This window comes from Capra hircus, chromosome 8 (genome assembly GCF_001704415.2).
Source record: "Capra hircus breed San Clemente chromosome 8, ASM170441v1, whole genome shotgun sequence".
Taxonomy (NCBI): domain Eukaryota; kingdom Metazoa; phylum Chordata; class Mammalia; order Artiodactyla; family Bovidae; genus Capra; species Capra hircus.
The window spans coordinates 83,806,396-83,824,434 of record NC_030815.1 but is presented as its reverse complement, the minus strand read 5'-3'; the positions used below and the strand labels follow the sequence as shown (position 1 = coordinate 83,824,434).

Below are 18,039 nucleotides of genomic sequence, written 5' to 3'. Positions count from 1 at the left end.
ATTGCTACAATTAAACCATCAACTGAGGGAATTCCCTGGCAGTCCAGTGGTTAGGACTCTGTGCTTTCATTGCTGAGAGTAAGGGTTCAATCCTTGGTAGAAGAACTACGATCCTGCAAGCTGCAGAGCATGGCCAAAATAAATTAACCAATTAAAAAATAAAATAAAATAAACTCCAACTGAAACAGTGAACTATCACAATTACTTGCAGCTTCTATTTTTCCTCTAAGGTCTGACTCAAACCAACTCTCCCATCCCCTACCAAACTAAAACTTGATGAAACATCAACCTTATTTAAATTTCCTAGATATTGCTTTTAATTGAGTGTTCCAGTTATTTATTGATAAATATTTTCACATATGTTAAGAACATGAATAACACAATCACTATCACAAGTTCAAATCTCAGAGTTAAATGAAGAATTAAAGAAAAATTAAGCTACTAATTTTAAATTAATCTTCCAAAAGCACTATCAGGGCATATAGAATAATTTTTGGATAAAGTACACAGATTTGCTCTCTCTTCCTTAGTGTGGAAGCCTGAGGTTTAAGAACAAACACTAATAGGAAACATATGGAAAAGATCAGTAACGGGATAAAATCTTGGCCCAAATATGATTAGCCACGTTTTACAGACCAGTGTCTCAAATAACAGATAAGATTTTTATAATATTGCCAAAACATCTCCTGAAACACTGTACACGTTTTAAAAGTATGAAGTATAACCAAATAAATCTTGTGAGTTATTTGTAAAAACTTAATGGAAAATACTATTTTGAGGAAACAAAAACAAATTTCAAGATCACTTTATCTTACTAGTTTGTACAAGCTTGAAAGAATCTCCCAAAAGAATGAACTCAAAATTCACTGCCAAGAGACACAAGCTAACTCTCTGTTTAAAATATGAGAACATTAGTATAAAAATATAGCATTTAAGTAGTTAATTGATACTCTTCAGGAGAGACTGTTCAGTGAAATTTGTAAATTTCCTACATCTGCAAAATAAAGGCAAAAATGGTTGGTCAACAGAAGTTTCTAACTCCATCTTATTTAATATTATAAAATTATTTTTTGTACTAGTAAAAATAGACAAATCAGAGATATACCTTCTAAGTAAATTCCATAACAAAGAGAATAATTCTATTTCAAATATTTTATTAGAAGGTATGCTAGTGGCTATATTTGGGAGGAAAGTGAGAAAGCTGATAGAAAAGAAGGTATAATTATTTTTATGGAAAAGCAATATATCTAATCTGCGTCACAAATGACAGTCTATTTCATTTTTAAAATAATCTAGAAGTGAAATGCTGTATATTTCTAATCCTGATTCCCTGTCTTAATAAAGGAAAGCACTGGTGAGAACACAAGGTTATCAGATAACCGAAGTCTCAAGATGATTCTAAGTTCCACCTTAAAATGCCAAGACACTGAACTCCATGTTACTGTGAACCTTAATTTGAAGAATTCTTTGGCATGAAAATGAAAATAAAAACAGTAATCAGTACATGCTGTTTCATTTAGTTCTGTTTGCCTTTCATATTAGAGGAAATTCTTGCCATTCCTCAAACCAAAATTAAGGGGGAAAGAAAGAAGTAAGCCACATAAATCTGACCAAGAACACAAGCATTTAAATTAAGAGTCCACAAAGTTTCGGATAGTGAAAAGAAATACATAATTTTCATTCAACCCAAGTATTTTCCAAGCAGATTATATTTGCTTAAATTGCTATAGCAATTCAAGGGACAGCCCTGCCTGAACACAACAGTTACTGTGGATTTTTAAGAGACTCAGTTTAAGAATTCAGGAATTTCTGATTCATTCACAGGATTTGCAAATTCATCAGCCCCTGAAAACTAAAGCAAATTCAACAGGTATGATGATAAAATAATTTTCAATTTTTAAAAAAATATTCCTGCTGTTAAAATAAAGTATATTTGATTTAACACTAAAATAGATTATAGCCACCATAAATGCATAATTTTGGTAAGCAATATCTGGTAAAAGTTACATTAAATTTTGATTAGCCAAATATTCATGGAAAGAAGTAATGCAGGAAATTTAATTTTCTAACTTAAGGTTTACCCAATAAAATAATCTTTGTTTAGATTTTTTTTACTTTGAATGAAAGATTTTCAGGTTAATACAGTAATTTTCTGTTTCTCTTTCTTTCTCTTTCTCAACTTTGACAAAAAAAGTTGCTGACAAAAAATCAGCAAACACCTGTGAGTCATACATTTGAGCAACGCTAGAGATTCTGGTTGTAAAGAAATGGGCATTTGTATAAATTTCACTGGACATTTTCTCAAAATTTCTCTATTAACCAAATATTACAATGTGTTTGCCTCTTCCTCAAAGAGAAAATATAAGTACTGTAGCTCTAAAGGATCTAGTTTCTTGGGTTTCAGTTAACTAAGATAAATGTATTATGGCTAAAAATAATCTTAAGACTTTCATAGCAAGAATCTTACTTCTTTAGGCCTTGGGTGTGATACTGATGTATACAACTTTAATTTTACAGACTTAAATTTAAAACTGCTTTGGAAAAAATTCTGAATTATATATTAATAGTTGGTCTCTTATTACATTTTAGCTCCTATGGCATACCAATGAGACAAATATTTAAAATAATTAAATGCTATGAAGCTTTCAAATTATTTCAAATTTTCCAGAACAAAATTCCATCTCAACTTGATTAGTAATTTAAGTTAGAACTTTCTTGATGAAAGTACGAGTGTTTTTTTCCAGGTAGGAGAAATGTTATGACATAGAAACTTTTTTAGCTATAATATGAAAAATAGACATTAACAAATAATTTTAAAAGCCTGGTAACATGTTTCACTTTGCTTTAAACTTTCTGTTTCACATTTGTTATTTTTCTACTAAACAAGGTAATAGAAAAGTGAATGTAGTATATTGTGACAGAAATATTTAATAGAAAAGAAAACAGCCATGTTCTCTGTGACTAGGTTCTTTTAGAGAAATCACTGTGGTGAAATAAATGCCTAGAAACAGTCAACATTAGTAGTAATAAACATCACCAACAAGATGTAATCTATAATTAATCAATCAATCATTCATTCAGCAAATTTTTGAGCACTTCCACAATGTTCATTATACTACAGCCTATCAAAACTTAGAAGTTGGGATATGAGATGATTGACAGTAAGATATAATGTTTCACTATGACTTATCCTATAGGAAACATGGCATAAATTGCTGAACATCAAAGGTAGAAGTAATAACAATATGCTTAACAAATGACTGGTAAACAATTAGCTGAATGAAAAATTTGGATGAAAAGAAATAAGATCACTGTAACAAGTAAAATGATCAGGGGTGAAGTTGAGGAGTAAGAGGAATAGAAAATAACGGCTATATCCATGAAGACGGAATGGATTTCTGAACAGAAAACTGCAGTAAGTCAAAAGGGAGTGGGACAAGGTTGAGCTACAGAGCCAAGGTCTTCCATGAATGAGGGCTCAATGGATGAGCTCAGATTCAGAAGACAAACTGTCTTCAAGGAAAGACCTTTCTTCTTAGTTGGCCAAAAGGATCAAAAGCAGATAATACTAAGAATCTCCTTATTTTCAGAAAGGCCCCCATCTTCAGGTCTGGATGCCAAGTCAAAGGTAAAGGCTGAACTAAAAAGTATCATCCAGGTCTCTTCCCCCCCCCCAAATTTCTCATAACTATTGAATAGTCACAACTTTAATTTTCAAATATAAGGTTACTAATTGATAATTACTGACGTTCTTAACACAAGGGTAAAATTCAGAGCTCTAATGAGTAGTACTGTTTTTGAAGTTCGACTGTATAACAGTCAACCTCTGAGACCCTCTACATGGCCTGATCCTGCGTAGTTAGTTGTATGTTTCTGCCTCTTTGCTTCTACTTTCATCTCAACTTCATGGAGCAGTACTTTAAATGAAGTATGACAAGTACTTTTTAAAAAGTTGATATGCTATAGTACTGATATAATGAGTATATAAAATACTATAAATTTAATATGTAAAATATTATCAACCAGAGAGTAATATGTATAGAATGTTCTATTATCCATTCCTGCTAATCTCCCCAAATCTTGGCCAAATGATGTCTACAAAGATTTCCCTGTCTCACTCTTGCAGAGTTAAGCCACTGGCTCCCACAGCACTGATATCTCTGCTGCAAGCCATATTTCCCTTTGTCTGAGAATCGGTTCACTGTGTTGTGACTCTCTTGTCCACTAAATTGAATGCTCTTTAAAGAAGGAGTCATGTCTTCATGTCTTTTTCAGTCTGTGTTCCCCACCGATCACAATGCCTCACCCCTAAAATTCAAGACAATTACTGAATAAACAAACCAAACTAAATAAATCACTAGTAATATTTTTTACTTTGGGATGAGACCATACTCTTTCACTTCCCCTCCCAGGACTCTTACTTGATGCATGAACACTGCAGTGTGAAGATCATGGCTCAACTATATTAATGAACTAGGTGTTCATTCCCAACATGCAAATTCCTGAGATCACAATTTAGGCCTCAAGGTTCTGGGCCAGATTAGCTGTACAATCTTATTTTGCTATTTCAACAGTTAACCACAACTTCCCAAACATCTCATCCTTTGTTGCTTTACATGTTTTTTGCTCATTTCTTTTATCTGCAAATTTTCTTCTCTACTTCTCTCTGTGAGAACCTTCATATTCCGTCAAAGTCTAATTTAAATGCCATGTCTTACATGGATCAAATGGATAAGAAGGAACAACAGATGGAATCTAACTGATTATCAAAAGGAAACTACAAATTTCAAAGGCAAAACTGTTTAAAAAGATCAAATCATTACTGTTTGGCATTTTCTGTAGGAAGGGATAGGATTAAATACAAGACAATATATTGGAGTAAACGATTATCTATTATAGTTTCTGAGTGAAAAAGGAAGCAGGGTCATCATCCAAAACCAATGGTGAGGTTTTAGAGGCTTGTGTAGGAGAAAGGGAAAAGGAATGGACTAATGAGATGTCACAAAGGCAGCACTTGAACGGTCATGACTTTAAAGTGAGCCAGTTGGCACTGTCCTATTGCTGTCAGCTGCATGAGTCAGGCTATGGGAGGATGGAGAACTGGAGCAACCAGGGTTGGACTATGAAGATTCAAGGAGCCAGCAAACTGAGGGCATGTGCAGTGATGGCCATGATGCACTATGGGTCTAGGTTGGTAGGACCTGAGTATACTGAGAGGTATGAATGAGGAGCAGCGAAAAACAGTTGGATCAATAATTTTTAGGTCCCACTGAAAGTGAAAATTGTTGCAGTTGGAGTTACTACATGAAGTAAGTTATAAAGACAGGAGATAGCAGTCTGCATGCAAAGGACTTGCAGTACCTTTGACAAGGCCCTTCATGTGGGTGCACAAGGGCAAGCTCAGCCGCTTCAATTGTGTCTGACTCTTTGTGACTATGGACTGTAGCCTGCCAGGCTCCTCTGTCCACAAGATTCTCCACTCAAGAATACTGGAGTGGGTTGGTATGCCCTCCTCCAGTGGATCTCCCCAACCCAGGGATCAAGCCTGCGTGTCTTACATCTCTTGCACTGGCAGGCGGGTTCTTCATTGCTAGTGGCACCTGGGAAACTAGAGGAATATTTACATTCTGTACTATTCAGATTCTGACAAGAAAAGAAAAAAAGACTAAGAAACTAAGTTGTTAGGATCTAGGGCACCCTTTCTCAAAGAGGGTTCTGTCAGAGAAAATGATTTAAGTAACTATTTTTTCATTTATCCAATGGTGAAAAATAATAGCATTCTAGATGAACAGGAGATAAGCTGTTTCATTACATACAATGATGTAGGATATTAATTCTGTTAGAATATTAATCTTCTCATGAAATCCTAGATGAGAAGGGTAGAGAAAAAAGGCCTTATAATAAAAGAGGTATGTTTTTTTTTAACTTTTCCTAAATAACATACTTATTCCATCTGGATCACTTTTTAATTTGGAAAGTACTTTTAACATGCATACCTCATATGCATTTATGACAATAACAACTACCAAGTGAGATAAGCAGGCAAGTGATTATAGTTCTTATTTTACTGATGAGGCAAGAGGCAGATATAAGTGACTCGACTGTCATAAGTGATAGGACTGAAATGAAAGGTTTTCAGGCTCCTCATCCAGTTCACATATCCCATTATTCACTACAACTTCAAGTTTCAGCACGACTGTTGTCATTTGTCTCTCTTTCATAAGCTGGGCCTCCCTCCTTTACAATCCTACCCCACACATACCCTCCTTTTCACTGTATTGCACGTCTGATTCTCCACTAGACCTAAACTCCTAGGAAATAAGGAGTGTGTTTTTAATTCCTGTGTATCTAGAAATTAACTCAAAAAAAAACAGTGGAAAGAAAAAAGCTAGGAGGGTAATTAGGAAAAATGTATAGAATAACCAGTTAGAAACTAAAACTTTGTAGAATGTAAATATTGTGTATATCTAGGATTTGATGCAGTTATTCAAGTAGAGTCAGAGACAAAATAATTGGATTCTGGAAACTATTTCACAGGGAAAATTTGAAGTGACAATCAGACTTGGACAGAAAACACTAAGAGGAAACATGATATTTACTTTTAATATCTCAAGCTTTCACATAAAATGGAGTGTTCTATGTTTTTCCAAAGAACAGAAAAGAACATCAGCAAACAGGAGTTACAGTGGGCAAATTTTGGTCAGGATTAATAATCACCTAAGTAACTAAAACATAGGGTCTTTCTTCTCACAGGTAGTGAACATCACTGACGGGGCCAAATAGTGAGACCATCTAATATTCATATGGAAAAAGCACTTAGCTTTGGGGTAGAAAGATGTCACGCTATCATTGTGAATCCACAGTTTAGTAAGCAAGACAAATCGAGATTCTCTAAAAAGATGATTACTTAGTCTGGTTCAATGCAGTACGAGGCTTTTTAAAAAATATCACCTTAAACATTAATTTTGTTCTGAGCAGCAGCCATTAATTCTGGACGTTCTTTTACATATTTCAAATCAGACAGAGATATTGTACATTTTAGATAACTGTCAATTTATATAAGAATTATTACATGTTTCACTCACTTTTTCCACTATATATTTCCCTTTGCCTTGTAATAGGACAAAAAAGGAACATGGGCTTTTCAAGTTCAGTATGTGTCCTTTTCTTCTTTCTTGGAGTCAAAGTATATTGCCAATATGAAAGTTATCAATGGGATGAAGATTATGACCAAGAACCAGATGATGTCTACCAAACGGAATTCCAATTAAATATAAACTATGAAGCTCCATTTCATCAGCATACTTTAGGTTGTGCCAGTGAATGCTTCTGTCCACCTAACTTTCCATCATCAATGTACTGTGATAATCGCAAATTAAAGACTATCCCAAATATTCCAGCACACATTCAGCAAGTCTATCTTCAGTTTAATGAAATTGAGGCTGTGACTGCAGATTCATTTATCAATGCCACTCATCTTAAAGAAATCAACCTCAGCCACAACAAAATTAAATCTCAAAAGATTGATCATGGTGTGTTTGCTAAATTGTCAAATCTACTACAGCTTCACCTACAGCACAACAATTTAGAAGACTTTCCGTTTCCTCTTCCTAAGTCTTTGGAAAGGATTTTTCTAGGTTACAATGAAATCTCCAGACTGCAGACAAATGCTGTGAGTGGGCTTGTAAACTTGACCATGCTTGATCTCTGTTTTAATAAAATTGATGATTCTATGTTACAAGAAAAAGCACTTGCCAAAATGGAAAAATTAATGCAGCTCAATCTATGTAATAATAGATTAGAATCAATGCCTCCTGGTTTGCCTTCTTCACTTATGTATCTGTCTTTAGAAAATAATTCAATATCTTCTATACCAGAAAATTACTTCAACGAACTTCCGAAACTTCATGCGCTAAGAATATCACACAACAAACTACAAGACATTCCATATAATATTTTTAATCTTTCCAGCCTTATAGAGCTCAATGTTGGACACAACAAACTGAAGCAAGCATTCTATATTCCAAGGAATTTACAACACCTATACCTAGAAAATAATGAAATTGAAAGTATGTAAAATTTCATTTTGTGTATGTCTGTGTTTTACTATTTATTTGTAATTTTTATTTTATATTGGAGCATAGTTGAATAACACTGTTGTGTTAGGGTCAGGTGTATAGCAAAGGAGTTCAGTTATATATATACAAATATCTATTTTTTTCAATTCTTTTCTCATTTAGGTTACTACCAAATATTGAGCAATGTTCCCTGTTCTAGGTCCTTGTTGGTTACCTATTCTGTTCATCTATTTATTTATGGCTGTCCTGGGTCTCTGCTGCTGCAAACGGGAACTACTCTCTAGCTGTAGCACACAGGCTTTCGAGTGTGGGTTCAGTAGCTGTGGTGCAGGGGCTTAGTTGCCCCACTACACGTGGAACCTTCCCAGACCAGGATCGAACCTGTGTTCCCAGCACTGGCAGGCAGATTCCTAACCACTGGACCACCAGGGAAGTCCATTATTGTCTGTTAAAGATACAAAAAAAAAATCTTATTTTGTTCTTTTAAAGAACAGATCTTTAAAAGCCCATGCTTTAAATCGCACTACAAATTACAAATGGTTGCTTTGAAGCTGGCTAGGGAAATGGCAGAAATGGGTCCCAGAGAAATTTGTACTTTAAGGTTTATAGTCTTTTCTATTAAATGTTATCACTTTGAACTTTGAGAATATGTACTACAAAGTATATGAAAAAATATGAAATACTATAGAGTATACAAAGAAATATGAGATCTTGAATAGTAGAACTATACGTGATTTTCACTTTTTTTTCTCTGAGATTGTTTCTGCTAGGAATTTATTACTTAAATAATTTATTTAATAATTAAATAATTACTTAATTGCCAATGAAGCCATCATTTATTTAGATAATATAAAATTCACTTATAGTTTCATTTTATTATTTGATTACTATAATAACAATTAAACCTAATAAATATTTTAATAAAATCCATTATAGTATTATGGATATAATACAGAAGGATTAATTTTTAATTTGTATTTTTCAGATGTCAATGTCACAGTGATGTGTCCATCAGTTGATCCACTACATTACCACCATTTAACATACATTCGTGTAGATCAAAATAAGCTGAAAGCACCAATAAGCTCATACATTTTCTCCTGCTTCCCTCATATACACACTATTTACTATGGTGAACAACAAAGTACTAATGGTCAAAAGATACAACTGAAGACCCAAGTTTTCAGGAGATTTCAAGATGATGGTGACAGTGAAGATCATGATGATCATCATGAAGGCCCAGAAGGAGAAGGAACAGAAGAAAACATTGATGCTCACTATTATGGAAGTCAAGAATGGCAAGAAACTAAATAGGTATACATTTATAACTTCATAAGATCTTATTATTCAATATAAATTTAGCTAAATATGCATAGCTCATAGTAATATGGTTAGAATTGAGTACTCAGCATACTAAGATCAGACTGAATTTCGGTTGTTGATAACATCTGCATCATTATATAGGATTAGAATTCCCTCAAAATGATACAAATCTTGTAGAAATATAAATTAGAATGACAAAACTACACTTTGAACATAAAATTATCATGTTGAGAAAAAAAAAGTATGCTCATTTATATTAACAATAATTTTTCTAAAAATGATGAAAGAAGTAGCATTAGAAACTAAAAACTGTAAACCATGCACTTTAAATCACTATGAGTATAGTGTTTAAATGCCAAGAGGTTATATTAATGTAATAGGCAGCAACTCATTTAAGGAATAGACGATTTCCTTTGATTTAATCTCCAGAAAAGCTTTCATATCATCACCATGACAGCTACCCACCCTGGTCCTACCACTTAGAGCACAGAATGATAGTTTTGATTTTCAAAAGAGGTTATCTTAACTAAGGATCCAAGGCACACAAATTTATGAAATCAACTAGTCTTACTTTTTTGTTGTTTGTTTTAAATTTATTTTTTTTTTATTGAAGGATAATTGCTTTACAGAATTTAACAGTTTTCTGTCAAACCTCAACATGAATTAGCCATAGGTATACATATATCCTCTCCCTCCTGAATCCCCTTTCCATCTCCCTCCCCATCCCACCCCTCCAGCCTGACACAGAGCCCTTGTCTGAGTTTCCTGAATCACACAGTAAATTCCCGCCGGCCATCTATTTTACACATGGTAATGTAAGTTTCCATGTTACTCTTTCCATACATCTCACTCTCTCCTCCCCGCTCCCCATGTCCATAAATCTATTCTCTATGTCTGTTTCTCCATTGCTGCTCTGTGAATAAATTCTTCAGTACCATTTTTCTAGATTCTATATATATGCATTAGAATACAATATTTATCTTTCTCTTTCTGACTTATTTCACTCTGTATAATAGATTCTAGGTTCATTCGCCTTATTAGAACTGACTCAAAGGTGTTCCTTTTAATGGCAGAGTAACATTCCGTTGTGTATATGTACCACAACTTCTTTATCCATTCATCTGTCAGTGGATATCTAGGTTGCTTCTATGTTCTAGCTATTGTAAACAGCGCTGCAGTGAAAAATGGGATACATGTGCCTTTGAAATCGACTCATCTTACCTTTCTCTCAGAGCACCAAAGCAACAAAAACTTAAACCTTATATTTGGATGTCTGCATGCATGCATGCTAAGATGCTTCAGCCATGTCTGATTCTTTGCAACCTTATGGATTGTAGCCAGCCAGGTGGGGTTGCAAAGAGTCGGACACGACTGAGCGACTGAACTGAACTGAACTGAGGCTCCTCTGTCCATGGAGATTCTCCAGGCAAGAATACTGGAGTGGGTTGCCATGCTCTCTTCTATGGGATCTTCCTGACCTAGGGATAGAACCGGCATCTCTTATGTCTCCCACATTGGCAGACGGGTTCTTTACCATTGGCACCACCTGGGACGCCCATTTGGATGCCAGAAAAACAGCATAATTTGTATTTTAGCAAATTCCAGCTATTATACAACACAATCTTTTCTATGTTCCATTTTAATTGGGATAAATATTTTTATAATAAATTCACTAGAGAAAGGTTTCAGTTACATAAAAATTTGCTAATAAATAATTGCTCTATTTATAAGATTAAGTTAATGTTAGCACAAGAAAGTATATCAGCATTATTAACACTTCTATTTTCCTAGCACAATATATAAGAAACATATATGTGTATCAGCCAATGTTTATGTACATAGTGCTAAAGTTGAATAGAGTTCCTTTGAAATTTGAATAACAGGTTTTGATATCTTCTTTAAAACCTTAATAATCACATATCATTTTGAAGCATTTTAAGTATGCCTTATAATGGAATATAACTTCTATGATGAACTTTCTTGATTTACCAGGTTAGTATTTTATAGAATTCCTCAAGTAAGGAATAAACACAAATCTGGGACTGCCTATATAGGAAACTCCTAAAAAAAAATTTTTTTTTAAACAGTATTCAAAAAGACCAGACAATTAGAACAATATTTTAGAAGCAGTTTTCCAGCAATGAGTCTACCTTTTTGGAGATGACAGTTTAAAATGAAGCCTCTAATGCTCATTTATACCTTTGAGCAGGTTATTAACATTTAGCAGAAACAGACTACCTGTGTGTCCTAGGGGTTAGCTCAACAATCCAGAGTGAATATGAACAATACTCCATTCATTCACTTAATAAACATTCGTCAAGTCATTTGGCATGTAGGGCTTAGCAATGAGAGGTCAAACAGAATAGGTATGTGCATCTGTGATACTGTAAGGCAACAGCTATGATGGTAAAGAGTAAATGTTAGTGATGTGGGTAAAGCACATTTTCAAAAGAGGTAAAAACCTTTAAGGACCATCTCCCCCTTTACTGACATTTTAAAAAACAGAGTTACAAATGTAAACATTTATTATGAGCTAACATATGGAAAACACTGTGGATGTTTTATGAGACGAGAAAGAGGAGACTATTTAAAATTTAATGAGCGCTGTCAGGAAAATGCAAACTATAAAAAACTACAACCAGATAGTTTACATTCCCTGGATGGCTGAAATCAAAAAGGCAGACAAACAATAAGTATCAATGAGGAGATGCAGAAAGTGGAATCCACTGGTGACGAAGTCAAATTGTACAGCTGCTTTGGAAAGCAGTCAGGCAGTCCTTCAATTAGTCACCTATGAACCAACAATTCCCTTCCTAGATACATACCTGAGAAAACTGAGCACATGCGGTCACACAAAAACATGCACACATGTTCACAGCAGCATTATCCATTCATAGCCAAAGAGCAGAAACCACCCAAATGTCCTTCAGCTAACGAAAGGATAAACAAAACGTGGTATATCCACACCACGGAATATTATTCAGTCAAAAGAGGGAAGGATGTTGATACATGTTATAACAGAGATGAACCATGAAAACATTATGCTAGCTAGTGAAAAGTCAGTCACAGAACACGTATCGCATGATTCCATTTATATGAAATGTCTAGAACAGGCAAAACTATAGACACAGAAAGATTATTGGTTGCCTGGGGTTGGGGAGCAGGAGAAACAGGGGAACTAGGCAGTGACTGATAATGGATAGAGAATTTCTTTTTGGGTGATGAAAATATTCTAAAATTGACTGTAGTGATGACTGTACAAGTTTGAAAACACCAAAAGCTACTGAATTGTACCCTTTAAAAAAGTGAGTTGTATGAGATGTGAATTATTTCAATAAAGCTGTTATTTAAACATTTAACAAAGAAAATAAGATGTAATAACTCATTCTAACAAAAGAAAGAAAGAAAATGTGGCAGTAACTGAAAAATGATATGAATACAGATATATTAACTTTACTTCTGGCCAGGATGTGGTGAAGCAACTGAAGGCTTCAAGGAAGAGGTGGTACTTTGCTGTGTGAGTAGTGACTGACTGGCAGGAGTGAAGAAAATAAGGTCCCAAGGTGAGATTAACATAAAGATGAGGTAATTAGTTATTTCGCTTCTTGTATAGTTAAAACACTCCAAGTTTTGAGAATTATGGAGCACCTATTTTTATCTCCTCCTAAACTGACAAAAGAAAATATATTTAAGAACAGGCTTAGCGAAGAAAAAAACCTGATGGAAACATGGAATTTGAAATCAGATATACCTTGGTAGAAGCCTGACTTCACTCTTATAACTAAGTAAGATGACTCTGAGTGAGTTACTTCTTGAAGTCTCTCTTTCTGCATTTCTGTAAGGAAGGTGGTTCTCACAGGGCTGTTATAAGGATAAGTAGAGATAGTATACATACCATAGCATTTAACAAAGCACATGCCAGTTACAAGGGTTTCCTGTGGCTCAGCAGTAAAGAATGCCTGCAATGCAGGAGACGAAGGAGATGCAGGTTCGATCCCTAGTAGGGAAGATCTCCTGGAGGAGGAAATGGCAACCTACTCCAGTATTCTTGTCGAGACAATCCTATGGACAGAGGAGGCTGGCAGGCTACAGCCTAGGGGGTCACAAAGAGCGACTGAGCATGCACACACATGCATGCCAGTTACAGGTATCCTACAAGCGGTAACTATTATTGCAGCACGTCCAGCCCAACCTCCCACTGGATCTATGTGCCCCGAGCCGTCAGCTGTGCTTCACATGCCTCAGTGGACCCTCTAGAAAGGAGTTTGCATCTTTCAGGTTCCTTCCAAGGTTCTATTGTACAAAAGATTAGTAAACAAGAGAGAATTTACTAAAGGTTTCATTAGGGAGAGAGAAGAGAGATCTAAAATCATATATCCACAACAAACATATTCCAAGTCATTATTTGATGGTTTAGCTTTCCAAAGCACCTCTAGATAGCCTAGAAGGATGGGGAGCAGAGTTTCCCAGACCCTTCATGAGGCATTTGGCTGGCTGGCTCCTCTGGCCAGAGTAAGGTGAAACTCTTCTTGTCTATTAGGTAGAAGAGGTCAAAGAGGCCAACTCTGCTCTCCCTTTAAAGGCAAGTACGTATAAACACGTCACAAAATGTCCTCCAGCTGCAGGGCCCAGAGGGAGGCAGATGAACAACCATCTTACATTAATCAAAAACGTGCAGAGGAACTCATACCCCAAGTAGTTCTCAGTAAAAAGAAAACAAAACAAATAACCACCACTGCTTTCTGTAGAACAGAAGAATAAAGTTCTACCTCCTACCAGAGTTACAGAAAAAGCTAGCTGATATATCAGGAAAGAAAAAGATGAAAATTCATCAATTTTCTCATTACACTTCAAAATATTAGCTATATTAGTTCTGAGGTTGAACTTTCTGTCTTTGTGCCTACTAATGAATAAATTCAAATGACACCATGAACCCAAGCTTAACAAATAAATTAAAAAGGAAATAAAAATAAGGGATATTCAATAAATTTGATTACAATATACTGGTTGAGAATGTTTAGCATGTATTTAAGTATAACCTGAAAACTATACATTTTTTACTTTATTCCTCAAGTTGGAACCACTAAACCAAAACGCAGATATATGCATATCATATAACACACATAACCAATTCCATGGTATGAAAGCTGAAAAAAATAAATCTGTTTCTTCTGTATACTTTTACTGTAGCAAAGAAGTCCAAGGAAAGCTAGAACTAAAACTCCAATTTCCTGATTCCAAATCCATCTTTTCTAAATCTTGGAAATGAAGAATAACAGCAGCTGGAAACAAAATTAAATCATAACAGCTAAAAATCCAGTTTCTTTTATGTTCCAATTTCCTAAGTAAATATAACCTGCTATGCCCAGCAAGTAAATATCACAGCATTTCTAGATATGTCTGTCGTTGCATGTTTAGGTTACAAACTTATTATACGGGGACTCATGTATACTACTCGGAAAAAATCACAAATATGATCCATTTTAAACATTAACCCTTATTTATATTGAGTCATGATTCCCCTCCCTTTAAGTTTTAGCCTTCTAGTCCAGAAAGTACTTGGGTTCCCATCTTTATTTCATTTGACCAAATGATTAGGCTTTAGGTATAAGCAGGTATTTGAGATGGAGATTCAAATCACAGACGTCCCACAAAAAGCCCAGAATGTTGGTTAGAAACAAGTCAGAGGTCTTTCCCATACTGAAGGAGCAATGATTACACAAGGTAAAATTCTGATACACCTTCAAAGACATAAAACCCTACAAAGATACCAAGGATAATGTAGTAGGGTTAACAAAAAGAACTCCACAGAGATAACCCTCTCAATTTTGGATAAATACCTGCTCTTGAGCCTTGATGGCATTCATCTTTCATTACTGTGCAGTGAAAGTTAAATAGTTCTTTCTGGAGTAGAAAACAATCTAAGTTTGAAACATATTTTACACTGAAAGAATTTGACTCCAAAGAGCAGTCTGTGCTTTGTTCAGCTTCTAGGAATAATCTATATCTTGGTTTAAAATGAGGGTTATACTTAATGGACATGAATTTGAGAAAACTCCGGGAGACAGTGAAGAACAGGGAAGCCTGGTGTACTATAGCTCATGGGGTCACAAAATGACTTAGCAACTGAACAACAATAACAATTCTTTTGATAGTCCCATGGATAGCAAGGAGATAAAACCAGTCAATCCTAAAGGAAATCAACTCTGAACATTCATTGGAAGGACAGATGCTGAAGCTGAAGCTCCAATACTTTGGCTACATGACGTGAACAGCCACTGGAAAAAGACCATGATGCTGGGAAAGACTGAGGGCAGGAGGAGAAGGCAGCGACAGAGGATGGGATGCATGGATGGTATTACTGACTCAATGGACATGAGTTTGAGCAAACTCTGGAAGATAGTGAAGAACAGGGAAGCCTGGACTGCTGTAGTCCATGGGGGTGCAAAGAGCTGGACAAGGCTTAGCAACTGAACAACAACAACAACAGATTTTAGGATGGGACAGGCCAAACCCAACAGTCTTAGGTTGGCCATGCCAGAAAGACAACCATGTGGTTTAGGATGGGTCATGTGGAATCAGTTAAACTGGGGGCAGAGTTCAAACATGAGGAATACTCAGTTGATCAGGCCTATGTAATGAAGCCCCAGTAAAAGCTGAACCATGAAGTTCAGTAGCACTTTCCTGGTTGGCAATACCCATGTTCCTTGTCATGCATCAATGCTGGGAAGGCAATGATGAGAACATCCTGAGAACAAAACAAGTTCTGTATGTGGAACCCTCCCAGACTCTGACTACTGCCTCTCTTCCTTTGGGTGATTATTTATGTGTATAAATGGCAACCCTCTCCAGTACTCTTGCCTGGAAAATTCCATGGACAGAGGAGCCTTGTAGGCTACAGTCCATGGGGTTGCAAAGAGTCGTACACAACTGAGTGACTTCATTTCACTTTAGTTTTCTCTGTGATAAACCATAACCATGAAATAATGGCTTACAGTGAGTTCCATGAGTCCTGTAAGCAAATTATCAAATGTAAGGGTGGTTTTGGGAAACTCTCAAACTTGCAGTTGGTATAAGAAATGAGGATGGTCTTTGGAACTATGCTCTCAAACTTTAGTTTGGCTAACTCTGGGAGGGAACATACACATTTTTTGGTGTAACTCTGAATATTTCTAGAATCTTTCTTGTGCAGTCATCTCCCCTTCAATGTGGATATGACCTCTGACCTCAAAATACTACAAAGATGGCATATATGATTTCAGGTACATGATTGCTACAAAAACTGTACTGCTTGTCTTGTTGAAACACTAATCTTCCTTTCGGGCTGTGAAGAAGAAATCTGCCATAATATGAGCTGCCCAGTGGTAGAGGCCACGTTGCAAATAACTGAGGGTGGCCTTCAATCAACATCAAGCAAGACTGAGGCTTAGTCCCACATTCTGAGTGGAGTTGTGGCCAACAACCACATGAGCTCATACACCTTTACCTTATTTGACCCTTGAAAAGAGGATACAGCCCTAGCCAACACCTTGATTGCAGATGAGATATAAACAAAGCCATGGACAGAGGAGCCTGGAGGGCTACAGTCCATAGGGTTGCAAAGAGTCAGATACATCTGAAGCAACTTGGCACTCATGCACAAGCAAAGCCATACTTGGACTCCTGAGCCACAGAAACTGTGGGATAATAAAGGTGTGTTATTTTAGATCACTATACCTGTAATAAATAACCAATAAAATAGGTAACTAGTAGTATTCTTCAGAAATGTAACATTAGAGGGCTCTCTCTAAAATGAAAATAGAATCATGTCACTCGCTGGCTTAAAAAAATTTCTCAAAGTGGTCTCTCACTGAATACAAATAAAAGTCAAACATCACAGCAAGGTATAAAAGACTTTTCCTTAATTTGACCTCTAGTACCCTGTCTGATCTCTTAATATGTACCACCCCCCTAACCTCTTCTCTTTCTCCCTCTAAGCTCCAGCCATATACAACTAATTATAAATTATCTTAATGATCTATCCTCCCCACCTATGTGCTGTTCCTATTCCTAGAGCGATTCTACCTTGGTCTGCTCCTGCCATGACTACCCCCTCATTTTCTCTACAGAAGTAAGTCTGTTGCCGCCTCAGTGGCTTTACCCTTTTCCAGATTACTGCAGAATATTTTTGTGTAGCAGGTCGCTCACTGTGCCTTCTATTACTTGTTTGCTGCCGTTCTTGCTTACTTACAAACTCTTCCTCCTTGAAGGGAGAAAACGAGTTTTGCTTGTCTGGGTTTATTTTTCTACAGTACTGGCAGAGAAGTGGCACTCAATAAACTTCTACTAAATGAATGAATTTACTGCTGACAAAGGTCCGTATAATCAAGGCTATGGTCTTCCCAGTGGTCACATATGGTTGTGAGAGCTGGATAGTAAAGAAGGCAGAGAGACGAAGAATTGATGCTTTCAAAACTGTGGTACTGGAGAAGACTCCTGAGAGTCCCTTGGACAGAGATCAAACCAGTCAATCTTACAGGAAATCAACCCTAAATACTCATCAGGAAGACTAATGCTGAAGCTGAAGCTGCAGTATTTTGGTCACCTGATGCAAACAGCTGACTCCCTAGAAACATCCCTGATACGGGGAAAGACTGAG

At 36.0% G+C, this 18,039-nt stretch overlaps 2 protein-coding genes across 2 annotated transcripts in view; one reads left to right on the top strand and one right to left on the bottom strand.

Moving 5' to 3' along the window:
* CENPP (centromere protein P) overlaps positions 1-18,039 on the bottom strand; it is a 235,608-nt gene that overhangs the window by 127,159 nt on the left and 90,410 nt on the right.
* Positions 1,740-10,030, top strand: OMD (osteomodulin). Its single transcript, XM_005684164.3, has 3 exons — positions 1,740-1,870; positions 7,122-8,069; positions 9,064-10,030. The coding sequence occupies exons 2-3, from the start codon at positions 7,136-7,138 to the stop codon at positions 9,390-9,392; spliced, it is 1,263 nt and encodes a 420-aa protein (XP_005684221.1). The 5' UTR covers positions 1,740-1,870; positions 7,122-7,135; the 3' UTR covers positions 9,393-10,030.